Source organism: Bos indicus, chromosome X (genome assembly GCF_029378745.1).
Source record: "Bos indicus isolate NIAB-ARS_2022 breed Sahiwal x Tharparkar chromosome X, NIAB-ARS_B.indTharparkar_mat_pri_1.0, whole genome shotgun sequence".
In the NCBI taxonomy this organism is placed as follows: domain Eukaryota; kingdom Metazoa; phylum Chordata; class Mammalia; order Artiodactyla; family Bovidae; genus Bos; species Bos indicus.
Genome location: NC_091789.1, coordinates 85,757,154 through 85,776,688, shown reverse-complemented (window position 1 = coordinate 85,776,688; position 19,535 = coordinate 85,757,154). Strand labels below are relative to the sequence as shown.

The 19,535-nt window shown below is 35.2% G+C and overlaps 1 protein-coding gene and 2 non-coding genes across 4 annotated transcripts in view; 2 read left to right on the top strand and 1 right to left on the bottom strand.

Annotated features, from left to right (window-relative positions):
- Nucleotides 1-19,535, bottom strand: part of TEX11 (testis expressed 11) — a 203,967-nt gene that overhangs the window by 25,763 nt on the left and 158,669 nt on the right. For both annotated transcript variants that reach the window (XM_019956488.2, XM_070785334.1), the window contains exons 26-28: nt 6,767-6,916; nt 5,032-5,140; nt 3,959-4,079 (exon numbers count right to left, since the gene is read on the bottom strand). In XM_019956488.2, the coding sequence (XP_019812047.2) occupies nt 3,959-4,079; nt 5,032-5,140; nt 6,767-6,916 (380 nt within the window). The remainder of the gene's footprint in view (nt 1-3,958; nt 4,080-5,031; nt 5,141-6,766; nt 6,917-19,535) is intronic.
- On the top strand, nt 5,577-5,656 carry LOC139181805 (small nucleolar RNA U2-19). Its single transcript, XR_011565544.1, has one exon. It is a non-coding gene; the product is annotated as a small nucleolar RNA U2-19 (small nucleolar RNA).
- LOC139181804 (small nucleolar RNA U2-30) lies at nt 5,799-5,868 on the top strand. The gene has a single exon (XR_011565543.1). It is a non-coding gene; the product is annotated as a small nucleolar RNA U2-30 (small nucleolar RNA).

Below are 19,535 nucleotides of genomic sequence, written 5' to 3'. Positions count from 1 at the left end.
GGAAGATTCAATATAATAAAGGCATCAACTCTTTTTAAAAACTGACATATAATTTAAGATGTCAATTCTTGATATATAGTGTACCAGGTTGGATGTAGCTCCCCCTCCAAATTCATATCCTTCCTGGTACCTCCATCATATGATCATATTTGGAAATAGGGTCACTACAGATGTAATTAAGTTGAGATCATACTGAAGTAGAGTGAACCCTTAATCCAGTAATGGATGTGCACTTATGAGAAAAAGAAAAAGACAGACAGATGGGGAGAATGCCATGTGGTGACAGAGACTGGAGTGATAAATCTGTAAGCTAAGGAATGCCAAGGTTTGACAGCAACCACCAAAAGACAGAAGAAGCAAAGAAGGATCCTCCCCATAGAGCCTATGGAGAGAGTACACCCTGCTAACACCTTGATTTTCAGATTTCTAGCCTCCAGAACTGTGAGAGAATAAATTTCTCCTATTATAAGTTACCCAGTTTGTGGCAATTTGTTACAGCAGTCCTAGGAATCAAATACAGTTTAATGCAATTCCTATCAAAATCCCAGGAGGAATTTTTGTTGATTTAGAGACGATTACTCTAAAATGAATATAGAAAGCCAATGGAACTAGACAGCTTATAACAATTATGCAATAGAACAATAAAGTTGGTGCAATCACTCTACTTGCTTTTAAGACATTATAGTAATCAGGACTGTATGGTACTGGCAGAAGGATTAACACATAGAGAAAATGAAGAACCCAGTAACAGACTCACATAAGTATATCCAACCGATTTTTGTCAAAAGTACAAAAGCAATTTAATGGAGGAAAGACAGCCTTGTCAACAAACGGTGCTAAGACAACTGGATATCGTAAGCGAAAATGAACCTCAACCTAAATCTCACAACTCACACAAAAATTAACTTGAAATGTATTATGAACTTAAATGTAAAACATAAAGCTTAAAAAAAGAGGAGAAAATCTTTAGGATATAGGGCTAGGCACAAAGTATACTAAATACCAACTTGAACTGAAATTCCTAGCAAGAGCAAATAAATAAATAAGATGTGTTCTGATGGAAAGAGTTCTGAAATTGAGGTCAGACAGTTCTAATTCTTTCATTCACTAGTCGTACAAACTTAGGCAAATTGGTAACTTGACATTTTTGAATCTTAAAAATTCTCTCATTTGTAAATCAAGGATAATACGTATTGCCTGCTTCATAGAATTACTGAGGGTGGGGTGGTCAAATGAAATAATGGATGTAAGAATGCACTGTAAAATGTAAAACATGATACTGTGGGCCTGAGGTTTTATGTTTGTGCAACAGCCATTTTGCCACTGTATGGACATACTTGATAAAGGTTATCTGCTTAATAAATAATGAATGAGTGACTGGTCGTCAGAAAAGTCAAACAAGGGCAAATTTTTTTCCCAAGCATTTAAAACAAAAGGGGTGCACACCACATTCAATCAAACAGTAAAAACCAACATATACTATATAAGGAGATAGAGGGTTATTAAATATATGCATAAAAAGCTAACTATTCCATCACGTTTTAGAGAATTAACAATTATGGTGGGAGACTGGTCAAAAAAGTACAAAAATATTAACCTAACAGGCAATTCAAGAGTCAGAGAGATGGAACAGTAATACATTAGACAGAATAAAAGTGGCAAAAACAAAATGCTCAGAGCAGTTCTGACCTTATATAGAGACTATGGAAATTGATCAATTTGAATTTATAGTACAATTTAATTTTAGTTTGTATTCGTTACTATGGCAAACACATCTGAAGGTCCAGATGAGGCTCATGGCTTAGAAATTAAATTATTTCTTCTTCCAAAAGGAAGTTAAGATGAGGGAAAAAAAAAGATGTATGTATCTCCAAAATGTTCAATGCTGAAGTTTTTTTTTAAACTTAAATTCACACTGGCCATAATTACATAGTTCCAAAATTCTGGGTTTCTGCAAGACGATGCTAGTTTGTACCAGGTTGTCACCCTGCTATATTATTCCACCATCTGTTGTGGTTTGCAGACATTTGTATATGAAGAAGCAGTTGGGCAAGTCAGGATCCTTGGATATTAACATGGACTCAAATAATGACTTTTTGTGTGACTTTAAGCAGGCCATTTAACCTTCTTAATATTTTATAGCTCCCTTACAATACCAATACTACCTTACATGTATATGAGCTGCTAAAGTTCACAACACATATTATTATTTCAGTTGATCCTTAGAACCTCAGTGTAGGAGTAAGAGAAAGTATTATTTCCATTTTACATGAGAAAACTAAAGTCAAACAGCAGAGGAAGAATAACCTTGTGCAAAAACAAACAAATAAGAAACCATTTAGACCCTTACCTCATACACCATAAACAAAAATTAACTCAAAATGAATCACAGACCAACATGTATGAAATAAGGGTATAAAAGCTACAAGAAAAAAATAGAAGAAAATCTTTGTAATTTTGGAATAGGCAAAGACTTCTTATCATGACTAAAAACATGACCCATAAAAGAAAAGATGACAAATTGGGCTTCATCAAAATTCAGAACATTTGCTTTTTAAATAATGCCACTAAAAAATGAAAAGACAAGCCAGAGACTGGGAGATAATACTTACAAACAGTATATTTGATAAAGGATTTGTATCTAGAATACATAAAGAACTCTTAAAACTCACTGAGAATCCAATTTTAAAAATGGGAAAATAATTGAATAGGTATCTTTCCAAAGAACAAATGGTCAATAAGCACATGAAAAAAAGATCAACAGTGTTAGCTACCAAGGAAGTTCAAATAAAAACCACAATGCGCTACCATTACATACCCAGTAGGATGGCTATAATAAAAGAATATGGACAATAAGAAGCACTGATAAGGATGTAAAGGAATTAGAACTCTCATACACTGCTGATAGGAACATAAAATTGATCAACAACTTTGGGAAACAGATTGCAATTCCTCAAAAAGTTAAATACAGAGCATTACCATATAACCCATTAATTCACATACTCTAGAGAATTGAAAACCCTTGAAAACAAAGACTTATCCACAAATGTTCATAGTAGCATTATTTATTATAGCCATAAAGTGGAAACAAAGTATTTATCAACTAGTGAACAAAATGTGGCATACTGATTCAACAGAATAGTATTCTATTTATTCAGCAATAAAAAGGCCATTCCTCTACATTACTGATACATGCTACAGCATGGGTGAACCTCAAAAACAGTAAGCTAAATTGAAAGGAGCCAGACACAAGAGGTCACAAGTATGATTTCATTTATATGAAGTATCTAGAAAGAGAAAATCTATAGAGATAAAAAGTAGATCAGTGGTTCCTTGGATCTGAAAATGGAAGCAGGGATTAACTGCAAACAGGCAATGGGAAACTTTGTGGGTAATGGAAATACTCTTAAAACTGGAGTATGGTGACAGCTGCATAACCATAAATTTACTAAAAATCATGGAATTATACACAAACAATGAGTGAATTTTATGGTATGTAAATTACATCTTAATAAAGCTAATTTGAAAATTACTGAATTAAACCTGCACTGAAGAGAAAATCAGCAGAGGAGGGACTAAAATACAGGTCGTCTTCAGTGTTCCTTCCACTCTATTACCTATCTCAGAAGTGGCAGAGTAACAACAAACTTTTCCAGAGTTAGTATGATCACAAGGAAATAACAATTCTACCAGATTTGAAAATGCAAAATAATTAAAAATGCCAGATGGTACACTTTGACTTATTCCATAGTACACTTGTATTAGAAATTTTCTACTTTTAACTATTAATATTTACTTTTCACAAACCCAGGGAAATTTTATAGTATGTAACCACATTTTAAAGTGAATTTATTCACCATAAAACTCATATCAAAAAGCATTATTCTATGTAATTTCTAACACACAAGAAAACTCAATTCTTTAAAATTAGCTTAAAGTTTAATATTGTTTGACTTACGGTTTGGCTAATAAAGATCAGAGCATCTTCAAAATTGCCCCAAATTTCTTCCATGGGACAGAGTTCTGTATTCGGCACCCCATCTGGCACTAAGAGGTTAACCAAGCTGTGCATACATTGGCTGAAAATCAAAAAGAGAAAACTCATCCCATAAGGAAAGAAATCATTGACTTCATGGCTGAGACAAGTAAAATCTGGACCTCATCCCAGACTAAGAGCTTCAAAACACGTCTGTTCTTCCTTCAATTTTATCTGGCCTCCAAGCTCAACGACAGATTTTTGAAGATATAAAAGGGGCTGACCAATCCTTCATTTTATTATGCCTATGGCTGTCTTTCACTTTTTTTTTAGTTTCCTGAACTAAGGAGTTGTGTCTGTTTACTATATTTTATGAGCTGGTTTAATCTACATGCACTTTAAAGCATCTCATTACATTCTCAAATGGGGAAAGGGAATTGGATTTAAACTGGGAATAATTCCAGGAGAACTGTCTCTCATGTCTCAGAAAAGGAAGACTGTTATGAAGTTTTCCAGAGAAAAATCACACAATATCTATTTTCCCCGCATATTGGGAATAGAGAACATAAAATCTCCAATAAATATTATTTTATATTATGTACAGCACTTATTGGTCCTTAAAAGAAAGGTGCTTAGAAAAAAATATGAGGCAAATGTGCCAAAATGTTAGTGTCCGTTAAATTTGAGCAGTGGATACATTGGTGCTTGTTATATTAATCTTTGTACTTTTCTGTACAATCGGCATATTTAGTACTAAAAGAAAGGTACCGACACTTAATCAATAATTTTATTATATATAAAGACTCACAAAAGTAACTTTCTCCTTCTTTTTCTCCTTTGGGACAACCAGATTCCTTCACCTTTGCCTCAGTCTGTAACACAACTCTAAATGTGGAGCTGTTCTGCGGGCTGAGGACTTTTTAGTCCAGGAGTTACAAGAGTACCCCAATCATCTTTTGCACCAGTTGAGTATGATTGATAACAAATGGGACACTAATTATAGCACTTTTGGCTATCAAAAAGCTAGGATTCCATGTTGAATTATATTTACCAACCTGTATCTCACAACATCAATTGATTCCTTCCTTTTGTAGAAAAACAAAGCCTTTTTCAAGGCCTTCAGAGCAATAGAAGGATAGCATGCAGGCATTTCCATGGCCAATGCTACAAGAAGGAAAGCAAAAAGATTGTGAACATCATAATTTCATCCACTGAGTTTTCATCCTAGGTTACAACTTGTTTTCTCTAATGAAACTGACCGGAAACAAATACAAAAACAAACACGAAATTCCAAAAATGAATTTCATAATATGATGAACCCGTGGTGGCTTTCAGAGATAGTTTCTACTTTCTGGGCAGAGTAACATGGTAGGATCACTAAGTTATATATATATATATGTATTTCCCCCCCGCCCCCCAGTAAACATCAACAGAGAACCTACTGTTTCTGTGACTCAGCACACAGTTATATAGGCGAAATAATAATCTTATGAACCAAAGTGAAGGAGGGGCACATGAAGAAAAAACAGAAAGCAGATCAGTAAAAAGGTACTAATCAAAAACACATTTATATTCTCCACGATCTGCTTTTACTGAAGTGGATCAATAATGAAAGTAGTCAAATCTGAACATCAGAAAACCTCTTAGTTTACCAGATGCATGGTCTTTATAGTTCCAAAAAGCAAAAGAAAAATGTTTTTAAAACATTAAGGTGGGCATGTGTGTGTGCATCTGTAAAGGTAACAGTGGATAATTGAGAACTTACTGGTGGGTGAATGAGAGTGGACTGAGGGTGTGTATATATGAAATGCTGATCCGTTCTGAGCAATGATGAAAAGGTTTTACTATAGACCTTTATAACTATGAAAATTTCTACACTTGATCTGAGCTCAGAATTAATGAAAAAAAAAAAAAAAACACTTAGATTTTTACTACAATATACTGTTTCTATCTAATATTAAAAACAGGAAACCCTTGGCATAAGAATACATATCAAAGATAAAACTCTCAAAACTTCTAGATGCATTCACCAGGCTTCTAGAATTGGAGTTCCATTATACAAGGAGCAGTGGTCACCATCACATAGCTATAAGGTATACACCACCAGCTCCATGCTCCTAGAAATTCTGTCTTGGCAAGACAAGGAAAGGCAAATGTGACTCTTGTACATTTGGGGCTATCCAATACCTTTACTAGCCATATACAGGCTCCTGAGGAGGGTGAAAGATATAAAGGGAAGATAATTAGGCCATGTCTTGCAGTATATCCCCACAGAGGCTGAGTCCCCAAATACCACTTATAGCCCAACGAAAAATTTGAGGTTGGCAATTATGTTAAAAATACCACCAATATTTCTCTGTACACTTTAATAAATAAGATTATATCACCTTTGATTAGTGAAGCAGGTGATTATCTATTTCTAGCTAGCTGAGCAAAACTTTCTTAAGTTTGAGCTACTATCCCTATTGTGTAGTTACATTATTTGATTCTACACAAAATAAATATAAGTACCCATTATGAGCAATGCACATGGTTAGGGTTTATAAGTACAACAAATGTAAGTAATTATTATTCATGATTCTAAGGAGCTTATAATTTCATATAAAGAATAAGATAAACACAAATAATTGTAATACAGAATAGTTCAAGAATGCTATTAGAGAAGGAGAACAAAGTTCTATGGGGGTACATTGCTTCCCACCTGGATGAAAGAGAGGAGAGAGAGAAGAAAGAAAAATGTAGTATGATTTAAATGGGTACCAGCCTTCCAAAAACAAATTTAGCTCTTACCTGCCATTGTTTCAAATGCTTTACTTTCCAAAGTAGGTAGTTCCCACACTGGTTCCAGGAAGTGGTCCAGTAATGGGTCATTCAGTTTGGCTCTCACTTCAAACTCATACAGAATAAGCAACGTCTCGCATGGATCTCTTGAGAAGTCCCCTAAGAAAGAGGCAAAAACGCAACATTCTCTGTGATTACATTTCATTATTCTCTGCTATTCTACTCTCTTCTGGGGAGATTTTCCTATTGAGGAAAATTAATTCTACTTACAATTTGAGGTTATCTCAGCTCCTTTAGATATATCTTTTACATTTGTAAATCTATAAACTTACCAATACTTTCACACCCTGAAATGCATTCGCTAAAGTTGTCTACATTTCCTGAAATTATTGCCATGATATTTCTAAATAGCCTGGAAAACTCCTGCTGCTATCTAATTCAAATATAATGTTTGCCTGCCTTACTTTAATGACTGAGTTAACCAGAAGGTCCAGTGAAATATAAAACAACTGTAGTTTTATTTTCAACTAAGTAAGGGAAAGTTTCCAAACTGTTTCACTTAGTCAGTCAGTAATATTTATTTCTTGGTTATTACCATGGGCAGAATCTTGTATCAGGTGGCATATATCATACTATGTAAGTTGGTTTCCAATCACCCTTATTAGACTGAACATTTTCAAAAGTTTTGAGGTATAGCATATATACAATAAACAAGTATATTAATCTTAAAAGTGTGAATTTTAAATCTTAAAACAGTGAATTTTTATGTCTGTTAAAACCCATATAACCACTACCCAAATCATGATAAAGAACACTTCCAACACTCGTGCTCCTTTCCAGTTAATACCACCTTGCAGAGTTAACAACTATTTTGACTTCTATCACTACTGATTGTTATTTTTATTACTGAACATCAGTGACAGCATGTAGAACTATAACCATCTTTTGAATATTGACCTGTATCCTGTGACTTGCTTAATTCATTACTAGTTCCTATAACTCTTTTGGTAGATTCTTTGGACTTTCTATAAAGAGAATTATGTGTCCTCTGCAAATACATATAGTTTTATTTTATCTTTTTCACTCTACACATCTTTTCTCACTCTTTTGCTTGCCTTATTGCGTTGGTTAGAACCACCAGGATGATGATGACCAGGAGTAGTGAGACTAGATATTCTTGACTTGTTTACGTCCTTCAGTTCAATCGCTCGGTCGTGTCCGGCTCTTTGCGACCCCATGAATCGCAGCGCCAGGCCTCCCTGTCCATCACCAACTCCCGGAGTTCACTCAGACTCACGTCCATCAAGTCAGTGATGCCATCCAGCCATCTCATCCTCTGTTGTCCCCTTCTCCTCCTGCCCCCAATCCCTCCCAGCATTAGTCTTTTCCAATGACAACTCTTCGCATGAGGTGGCCAAAGTACTGGAGTTTCAGCTTTGGCATCATTCCTTCCAAAGAAATCCCAGGGCTGATCTCCTTCAGAATGGACTGGTTGGATCTCCTTGCAGTCCAGGGACTCTCAAGAGTCTTCTCCAACACCACAGTTCAAAAGCATCAATTCTTCGGCGCTCAGCTTTCTTCACAGTCCAACTCTCACATCCATACATGACCACTGGAAAAACCATCGCCTTGACTAGACGGACCTTTGTTGGCAAAGTAACGTCTCTGCTTTTCAATATGCTATCTAGGTTGGTCATAACATTCCTTCCAAGAAGTAAGTGTCTTTTAATTTCATGGCCGCAGTCACCATCTGCAGTCATTTTGGAGCCCCAAAAAATAAAGTCTGACACTGCTTCCACCGTTCCCCCATCTACTTCCCATGAAGTGATGGGACTGGATGCCATGATCTTCGTTTTCTGAATGTTGAATTTCTGAACATTTTCTGAATGTTTACGTCATTAGAGAGAAAGTATTCAGTCTTTCATCATTAAAATGACATTAGCTGTAGGTTTTATTTTTTATGGATGGCTTTTATCAGGTTAAGGAACTTCCCTACTATTCCTGTTTAGTTGAGAGTTTCTATAATAAATGGATATTGAATCTTATCACTTAATCTGTTGATATGGTGAATTAACTGAGTTTATAATGTTGAAACCAGGACAAATCTCACTTGGTTAAAATCTGTTAGACTTTGAATTCAATGGGTTATCTGTTTCTTCTTGTGGGAGTTTTAGTAGTTTGACTTTCAAAGGAATTTGTGAGTCTCATCTAACCCTTCAAATTAATGGGCATAAATTTGTTCAGAATATCCCCTTGTTATCTTTTTGTAATGTCTGTAGGATCTGCAGTGATGTCTACACTATCATTCTTGGCGTTGTTAATTTGTGTCTTGATCTGCCTGGTTAGAGGTTTCTCAATTGCATTGACAAACAGCAACAACAAAACAGCTTTTGTTTTCATCAATTTTATCAATTGTTTCCGGTTTTAAATCTTATTGACGTCTGCTTATATTCCTTTCATTCTGCTTAATTTGGTTCAATTTGATCATTTTTCCCTGGTTTTTTAAGGTGAAGGCTTAGATTATTTAAGATATTTTTCTAATTGAGGCATTTAATTTTACAAACTTTTGTCTAAACACTACTTTAGCTGTACCTCCAAATTTTTATATGCTGTGTTTTCATTTACTTCCTTTCAAACTATTTCTAACTTCCTCTATGAATTTATCTTTGATCCATTTGATTATTTAAAAGGACATTAAAAAAAACCTGAAGAAACAGAATCACAGACTTAGAGAATAAACTTATGATTGCCAGGGGGAAGGATGGGGGGAAGGGATAGGGGGTTTGTAATGGCCAGGTACACACTGTTATATATTATATGAGTGAAGTAAGAAAAAGAAAGACAAATATCATATAGTAATGTATACACATGGAATCTAGAAAGATGGTACTGATGAACCTATCATCAAGGCAGCAATGGAGACACAGACAGAGAGAACAGATCTGTGGATATGGGGGTGGGGTGGGGAAATGGAATGAATTGAGAGAGTAGCATTGAAAATATATATTATCATATGTAAAATTAGATAGCCCCTGGAAATTTACTGTATGATGCAGGGAGCTCAAATCAGGTGCTCTGTAATAACCTAGAGGGGTGGGATGGAGACTTAAGTGGGAGGGGACATATGGATACCTATGGCTGATTCATATTGATGTTTGGCAGAAACCAACACAATACTGTAAAGCATTGATCCTCCAATTAAAATTAAATAATTTTTTTAAAAAGAAAAAACTGAAAAAATAAAATGGATAACCAACAAGGACCTACTGTATAGCACAGGGAACTCTGCTCAATGTTATGTAGAAGCCTGGATGGAAGAGAGTTTGCGGGAGAATGGATATATATATATGCACGGCTGAGTCCCTTTGCTACCCACCTGAAACTATCACAACACTGTTAATTGGCTATATTCCAATACAAAATAAAAAGTTTAATAAAAAAGATATAGAAGTGAAGCATAGTTGATTTACAATATTGTTAGTTTTAGGTGTACAACAGAGTGATTCAATATTTTTACAGGCTACATTCAATTTTAAGTTATTACAAAACAATGGCTATATTTCACTGTGCTGTACAATACATCCTTGCTGCTTGTCTGTTTTATTATTATTATTTTTACTTTACAATATTGTATTGGTTTTGCCTTACATCAACATGCATCCACCAGTAGTTTGTACATGTTAATTCCATACTCCTGTATTGCCCCCTCCCCCTTCACTTTCCCTATGGGTAACCATTAGTTTGTTCTCTATATCTGTGAGTCCATTTCTGTTGTTATGTACATTGGTTTGTTTACTTTTTTTAGGTTCCACATATAAGGGATAACAGAGTATTTGTCTTCTTCTGTCTGACTTATTTCACTAGTGTAATATTCTCTAGGTCCATCCACGTTACAAATGCAGATTTCATTCTTTTTAATGGCTGAATAATATTCCATTGTGGGCTCAGTGGTGAAGAATCCACCTGCCAATGCAGGAGACATAGGTTTGATCCCTGGTTTGGGAAGATCCCCTGAAGAGGGAAATGGCAACCCACTCCAGTATTCTTGCCTGGGAAATCCAATGGACAGAGGAGCCTGGCGGGCTATAGTCATGTGGGTCACAAAAGATTCAGACATGACTTAGTAACTAAACAACAGCAACATTCCATTGTGTGTATATATACACACATACACACACATTTATGCACACCACATCTTCTTTATCCATTCATCTGTTCACAGGTTGCTTCCCTACCTTGGTTATTCTAAATAATCCTGTTATGAACGTTGGGGTGCATGTATCTTTTTGAATTTTTTTTTCCAGATACATACACAGGAAGGAATTACATGGTAGTATGGTAGTTCTATTTTTAGTTTTTTGAGGAATTTCAATTTACATTCCCACCAACAGTGTACAAGGGTTCCCTTTTCTCCACATCTTCACCAATGTTTGTTATTTGAGGTCTTTTTGAGGCCAGCCATTCTGACAGGTATCAGATGGTATCTCACTGTGGTCTTGATTTGCATTTCTCCAATGATTAGTGGTATTAAGCATCTTTTCATGTGCCTGTTAGACATCTGTATGTCTTCTTTGGAAAAATGTCTGTTTAGGACTTCTGCCCATTTTTAATTGAGATTTTTTTTTATACTGAGTGTATGAGCTGTGTATATATTTTAGATATTAACATCTTATTGATCATATCCTTTGCAAGTATTTTCTCCCATTTCATAGTTTGTCTCTTCGTTTTGTCAATGGTTTCCTTTGCAGTGCAAAAGTTTTTATGATTAACTACACCCCATTTATTTGTTTTTGCCTTTATTTCTTTTGCCTTAGGAGACAGATTTGAAAAATATTTCTATAATTTATGTCACAGAGTGTTCTGCCTATGTTCTCTTCTAGGAGTTTTATGGTTTTAGGTCTTACATTTAGGCCTTTAATCCATTTTTAGTTTATTTTTGTATTTGGTGTGCAGAAATGTTCTAATCTCATTGTTTTACATGTGGCTGTACAGTTTTCCCAGCATCACTTATTGAAGAGACTGTCTTTTCTCCATTGTATATTCTTAACTCCTTTGTCATAGATGAACTGACCAGAGGTGTATGGGTTACTTTCTGGGTTCTCTATTCTGTTCCATTGATCTGTGTGTCCGTTGTTTTGGCAGTGCCATATTGTTTAGATTACTGTAGCTTTGAGCATAGTCTGAAGTCAGGGAGCATGATACCCCCCGTTTTGTCCTTTTTTCTCAAGATTGCTTTGGCAGTTCAGGGTCTCTTGTGGTTCCATATAAATTTTAGGATTATTTATTCAAGTTCTGTGAAAAATGTCATGAGTATTTTGATAAGAATTGCCTCAAATCTGTAGATCACTTTGGGTGTATGGACATTTGAACAATATTAATTATCCCAATCCAAGAACAGGAAAAAATCTTTCCATTTCTTTGTATAATTTTAAAATTGCTTCATCAATGTTTTATAGTTTTCAGAGTAACCTAGGTATTTTATTCTTTTCATGTGATTTTATTCAGGATTGTTTTCTTGCTTTATCTTTCTGATAGTTCATAATTAGTGTATAGAAAAGTAACAGATTTCCGTATATTAGTTTTATATCCTGCAACTTTACTGAAGTCATTTATCAGTCCTAACAGTTTTTTTGGTGAAGAATTTAGGGTTTCTTCTATACAGTATAATCTCATCTGCAAGTAGTGAGTTTTACTTCTTCCCTTCTAATTTGGATGCTTTTTTTTTCTCTTTTTCTGGTCTGATTGCAGTGGCTAGAACTTCCAATGCTACATTAAACAGAAGTAGTGAGAAAGGGCATCCTTGTCTTGTACCTGGTCTTACAAAAAAGACTTCCATTATTTCCTTGTTGAGTATGAGTGAGTTTATCATAAATGGCCTTAATTATGTTGATACATGTTCCCTTTATATCATAATACCATAATGAAGAGCCTGCGTATCACAGTGAAAGATCCTGCATGCCATAATGAAGATCCTGTGTTCTACAACTAATACTGGAGGCAGTCAAATAAATAAATATTAAAAAATAAAGTATCTTATCTGATATTAATACAGGCATTCCAGTTTTCTTTTGATTAATGTTTGCATAGTGTTTGCATAGAAGTATGTTATTTCATTTCCAAATATATATTTGGAAATAAAAATATAAACCATACATATATTTTATATTATAGATTTATCATTTAATTCCATTATGGTAAGAGAAAATACTTTTTATATTTTAATATTTTTAACCCTTTTCTGGTTTGTTTAGGTTTAGAATGTGGTATATGTTCAATGATCCACATGCATCTGAAAATAAATGTGTATTCTGGTGTAGAGCATTCTATGTCAATTAGATCAAGGTGACTGATAGTATTACTTATGTCTTCTACACCCTTGTTGAGTATCTATTGACTTATTATACTGATTACTGAGTATACTGGAGTCTCCAACCACAGGGTGGATTTCTCTAGTCTTCCTTTCAGTTCTATCAGCTTTTGCTTCATGTATTTTCAAGTTCTGTCATTAGGTAAATTACACATTTAGGATAGTTATGTTGTCATGCTTAATTGATCACTTTTTCATTATATCCCTCCTTATCCCTAGTGATATTCCTTGTTTTAAAGCATCTTTTCTGGGGATTTCCCTGATGGTCCAGTGGTTAAGAATCTGCCTTCCAATGCAGGGGATGCAGGTTCAATCCCTGGTCAGGGAACTAAGAGCCCACATGTAGTAGGGCAACTAAGTCCATGTGGCACAACTACTGAGCCAGTGCACAACCAGAGAAGCCTGCATGCCATAATGAAGAGCCTGCGTATCACAATGAAAGATTCTGCGTGCCATAATGAAGATCCTGTGTTCTGCAACTAATACTGGAGGCAGTCAAACAAATAAATATTAAAAAAAAAGTGTCTTATATGATATTAATATAGGCATTCCAGTTTCCTTTTGATTAATGTTTGCATAGTGTATCATTTTCAGTTCCTTTTATTTTTAACTTATCTATATATTCATATTTAAGTGAGTTTCTTATAGACAGCATGCAGTTGATGTTGATTTTTTAGCCAATCTTATATTCTTTTTTTCTTTTCTTGATCTTTTAATTGGTGTATTTAGATCACAAGTGATCAAACTACAGTCTGTGGGCTGGCCATTTGTTTGGCAATAAAGTTTTATGGGAATAGAGTCATGTCCATTTGTTTAAATATTATCTATGTCTATTTTCCTGCCTGTAATGGCAGAGTTGAGTAGCTGTGTCTGAGACCCTATGGCCTGCTGGCCTAAAATATTTATTAATATTATTGGCCCTTTAAGAAAAGTGCCTTGACCTCTGATTTATACCATTTATATTTAATGCAATTATTGACATAGTTGGATATTCTTGAACTTCATTAAAATTAATTTTTTTGTTGTTGTGTTAGTTTTCAGTTGTGTCTGACTTTGCAACCCCATGGACTATAGCCTGCCAGGCTCCTCTGTCCATGGAATTCTCCAGGCAAGAATACTGGGGTGGGTTGTCATGCCCTCCACCAGGGGATCTTACCAACATCTTACCTACGTCTCCTACATTGCAGGTAGATTCTTTATCAACTGAGCCACCAGGGAAGCCCAAAATTAATTATACTTAGAACAGTTAGAAAATCAAGAAAAATACTATAAACTTTAAGATATTTAGTTCACTTAAAATGTTAAACTGATATTACATTGAGTTAATAAATGGATAATAGATACCAAGATAACTTTTCAGTAAAACCAAATACTTTCATTACTAAGCATAGTTTTAAGTTTATATACTATTGTTTCTTATTTTTATATGCTATAGAGAGGCAATATCTTTGGGTTAAAGAATGTGTTCATTTTTCCTCTTTAAAAGGGATGAAGGTAGTCAGAGAAAGTTGTGCTGTGTGTTCATGAACTCTGCTAGTCTGCTACACTACTAGTGAGTGAGAGATGGGTCTCAATTACACCTAAGTTTTCTCTTTGAAATAAAAATTATTTTGGTTAAAAGTACAATTAAAACAAGTGGTTGAGATTATATTATGAGCAATAGCGTCAAATGGATATATGCCTTTGTTTTTAAAGGAAAATGCAGTTTACTCCCAAATCAGTGGTTCTCAAACTTTCTGTTCTCAGGACCCCCATGTACTCTGAAAAACTTATCAAAGAGATTTTTCATATGCAGGTTATAACTATTGATATTTACCATTTTAGAAATTAAAACAAAATTTAAATATATTTCCTGATTGAATTAATTTGAGATGAAGTCACTGTGTGTTAATGTCAATTAAAAAGTAATTGTATTTTGAAAGTGAATGAGAAGAGGGAGGTGGGAGGGACGTTCAAGTGGGAGGGGACATGGGTAAACCTATGGCTGATTCATGTTGATGTTTGGTAGAAACCAACATAATACTGTAAAGCAATTATCCATAAACAAAATTTTAAAAAATGAATGAGAAGATTGTTTCACAGTTTTGAAAAGCTCCTTAATGCCTGACTTAACAGAAATAGCTAGATTCTGTATTTTCTTCTGCATCCAATCTTATTACAGTATCACACATCATGTAGCCTCTGAAAAACTGTCTTAGTCTTTTCATAAAGCTAGTTTTGACAGGCAGATCCCCTAAAAGGTTGTCAGTTTGTTCAAGAATATAAAAGAGCATAATGAAGGACAAATCTGGAAAGTAAATTTCATTTGCCCTAGTTTAAACCTGAGTCTAAAATAAAGCTCTGTAATGTATTAAAATGGAGCAAAGGTATCTTGATTTTTTTTGATGGGCTTGCTTCCTTAGTTTACTAAATGATGGTTTCACTTATACTACAAGTCTATTCTTTGCCTTGTATGTAATCTACCTAGATAGCAGATTTTGTGTTTTACCAGAATAATTTTTTGATCTTTATTATCTTTGTGATGTCGTTATTTTTGATCATTTAATGACAAAAAGATTAAGAAAAAAGTTTTCTAATTTATTGAAGAGCTAAAGTTCTTTAGAATTGTGTTATTTTCTACACTTATTTGTAAATGTGTTATTGTCATTTTGCTTAGATGGGTAACCAAGTACTGTTTCTCAGGCACCCACAATTGTATTTTAATCAAGTGCCCAACTGCCTCTAACAACTCTTAGTTCTGCCCTGAAAAGTCACATCCCAAATATAGAAAATATAAAACAATGTTTTCAGGATATCTTCTAAACTAAAATTATCTTTGAGATTCCCAAAAGGGCCCCTGGAAAACTGCAAAAATTCATCCTTTCTCCTCATAAAGAGAGGAAATGTAAGAAGTAATTAGGTTTGTTTGATGGGTTACTATTGCTAAGAGTTGCATGAGAAGAGTTTCAAAATCAGAAGAGATGCTTAGCCTTCTCTACGTTAAATTTTTATGGGTAAAATATTAATATAAAAATTTCAGAAATTTTACTCTTTATGGGCAGTTCCTGGAGATTTCTGACTGTCTTCTCTGTTCCTAGTATATTTTTACCTTCAGATAAACATAAATCATACATTTTATGAATAATTTTCAAAAATGGATAGAATATGTAGATAGGGGATCAACAAGGAAATAAGAGGATGCCAACAACACTATAAACCAATTAGAACTAACAGATGTTATATATAATACTCTATCCGACAACAGAAGGAAACACTTTATGCTCAAGTGCTAATGGAATATTCTCCAGTAGAGACCATATATCTGGCTACAAAATAAGTCTCAATAAATTTAATAAGACTAAAATCCCAAAGAGTATATTCTCTGACCATAATGGAATGAAGCTAGAAATCCATAACAGAAAGAAAACTGGAAAAGTCACAAGTATGTGGAAATTAAACAACAAGCATTGGGCCAAAAGAAAAAACAATCACAAGAGAACTTAGAAAAATACCTAGAGATGGTTGGTAACAAAAACAAAACATAATGAAATTTATGGGATGTAGTAAAAACAGTACTGAAAGGAAGACTTGTAACTATAAACATCCATAAAGGAAGAAAAATTTTAAAGCAATACCACAACTTTAAACCATGAGGAAGTAGAAAAAAGAGCAAAACAAATTCAAAGCTACTAGAGAAGTGAAATAATAAAGAGCAGAGAAAAATGAATTGGAGGATAGAAAAATAGAGAAAATCAATGAAACCAACAATTTGAAGAGATTTAAAAAATTGACAAAATTTTAGCTACACTGACAATAAGAGAAGTTCATTATTATAATCAGATCCTAGTAATTCAAAGAGAGGCTTCAAAAGAGGGGACATTATAACTGACTTTACAGAAATAAAAAGGATTACAAGAGATTACTATGAACTATTGTATGCCAACAAATTATAGATTTCCTAGATGAAACAACAAATTCTTTTCTTTAATTTTTCCCTTAGTTTTAACCTAATGTCCTTTTTCTTTTTTAAAAATTTATTTTTAACTGGAGGATAACTGCTTTACAATTTACAATGTGTCCGTTTCTGCCATACAACAACATGAATCAGCCAAAAGTATACCTATATTCCCTCCCTCTTGAACCTCCTTCCCACCCCTCACCCCATCCCACCCCTCTAGGTTGTCACAGAGCACCAGGCTAAGCTCCCTGTGTTATACAGCAACTTTCCACTAGCTATCTTTTTTATATACAGTAATGTATATGTTTCAATGATACTCTCTCAATTCGTCCAAAGCGCTATATTTTCCCCACTGTGTCCACAAGTCTGTTCTCTATGTCGGCATCTCTATCCCTGCCTTGCAAATAGGTTCATCAGTACCATTTTGCTAAATTTCATATACATGCATTAATGTATGATATTTTTCTCTGACTTATCTTGTATAACAGGCACTAGGTTCACCCACCTCACCAGAACTGACTCAAATTCGTTCCTTTTTATGGCTGACTAATATAAAGAAGGGTGAGTGCTGAAGAATTGACGCTTTTGAACTGTGGTGTTGGAGAAGACTCTTGAGAGAGTCCCTTGGAGATTCCAAGCAGTCCATCTTAAAGGAGATCAGTCCTGGGTGTTCATTGGAGGAACTGATGTTGAAGCTGAAACTCCAATACTTTGGCTACCTGATGAGAAGAGTTGACTCATTTGAAAAGACCCAAATTCTGGGAAAGATTGAGGGCAGGAGGAGAAGGGGACAACAGAGGATGAGATGGTTGGATGGCATCACTGAATCGATGGACACGGGTTTGGGTGGACTCCGGGTGTTAGTGATGGACAGGGAGGCCTGGCGTGCTGTGGGTCATGGGGTCGCAAAGAGTCGGACATGACAGAGCAACTGAATTGAACTGAATATTCCTTGTTCCCCTTCATGGATCACAGCCCGGTCATGGTGAAAGAGCTTGTGTAACTCAATGAAGCTATGAGCCATTCCCTGCAGGACTACCCAAGATAGATGGGTCATAGTGAAGAGTTCTGATAAAACATGGTCTACTGGAGGAGGAAATAACAACCCACTCCAGTATTCTTGCCTAGAGAACCCCATGAACAGTATGAAAAGGCAAAAGGATATGACACTGGAAGATGAGCTGCCCAGGTCAGAAGGTGTCCAATGAGGTACTGGGGAAGAGTGGAGGGAAATTACTAATAGCTCCAGAAAGAATGAAGTGGCTGGGCCAAAGCGCAAACAATGTTCAGTGTCTGGTGTCTGGTGGTGAAGGTAAAGTCTGATGCTGTAAAGCACAATATTGTATAGGAACCTGGAATGTTCGGTTCATGAATCAAGGTAAATTGGACATGGTCAAGCAGGAGATGGCAAGATTGAACATCAACATCTTAGGAATCAGTGAACCAAAATGGATGAGAATGGGAGAATTTAATTCAGATGATCATTATATCTACACTGTAGGCAAGAATCCCTCAGAAGAAATGGAGTAGCCCTCAGTCAACAAAAGAGTCCAAAATGCAGTACTGGGTGCAATCTCAAAAATGACAGAATGATCTTTATTCGTTTCCAAGGCAAACCATTCAATATCACAGTAATCCAAGTCTATGCCTCAAACACTAATGCTGAAGAAGCTGAATAGTTCTATGATGACCTTCTAGAACTAATGCCAAAAAAAGATGTCCTTTTCATCACAGGGGATTAGAATGCAAAAGGAGGAAATAAAGAGATACCTGGAATAACAGGCAAGTTTGGCCTTGAAGTACAAAATGAAGCAGGGCAAAGGCTAACAGAGTTTTGCTGAGAGAACACACTAGTCACAGCAAACACCCTCTTCCAACAACACAAGAGATGACTCTACATATGGACATCACCAGATGGTCAATACCGAAATGAGATTGATTATGTTCTTCGTAAGTCAAAGATGGAGAAGCTCTATACAGTCAGCAAAAATAAGACCTGGAGCTGACTATGGCTCAGATTATGAACTCTTTTATTGCAAAATTCAGGCTAAATTGAAGAAAGTAAGGGAAACCACTAGGCTGTTCAGGTATGACCTAAATCAAATCCTTAATGATTATACAATGGGGATGATGAATAGATTCAAGGGATTAGATCTGGTAGGCAGAGTGCCTGAAGAACTATAGATGGAGGTTCAAAAACATTGTACAGGTGGCAGTGACCAAAAACATTCCAAAGAAAAAGAAATGCAACTAGGCAAAGTAGCTTTCTGAGAAGGCTTTACAAATAGCTGAGGAAAGGAGAGAAGAGAAAGGCAAGGGGAGCCAGACATCCTGGAGTATGAAGTCAAGTGGGCCTTAGGAAGCATCACTATGAAAAAAGCTAGTGGAAGTTATGGAATTCCAGCTATTTCAAATCCTAAAAGATGATGTTGTTAAGTGATGCACTCAATATGCCAGCAAATTTGGAAAACTCA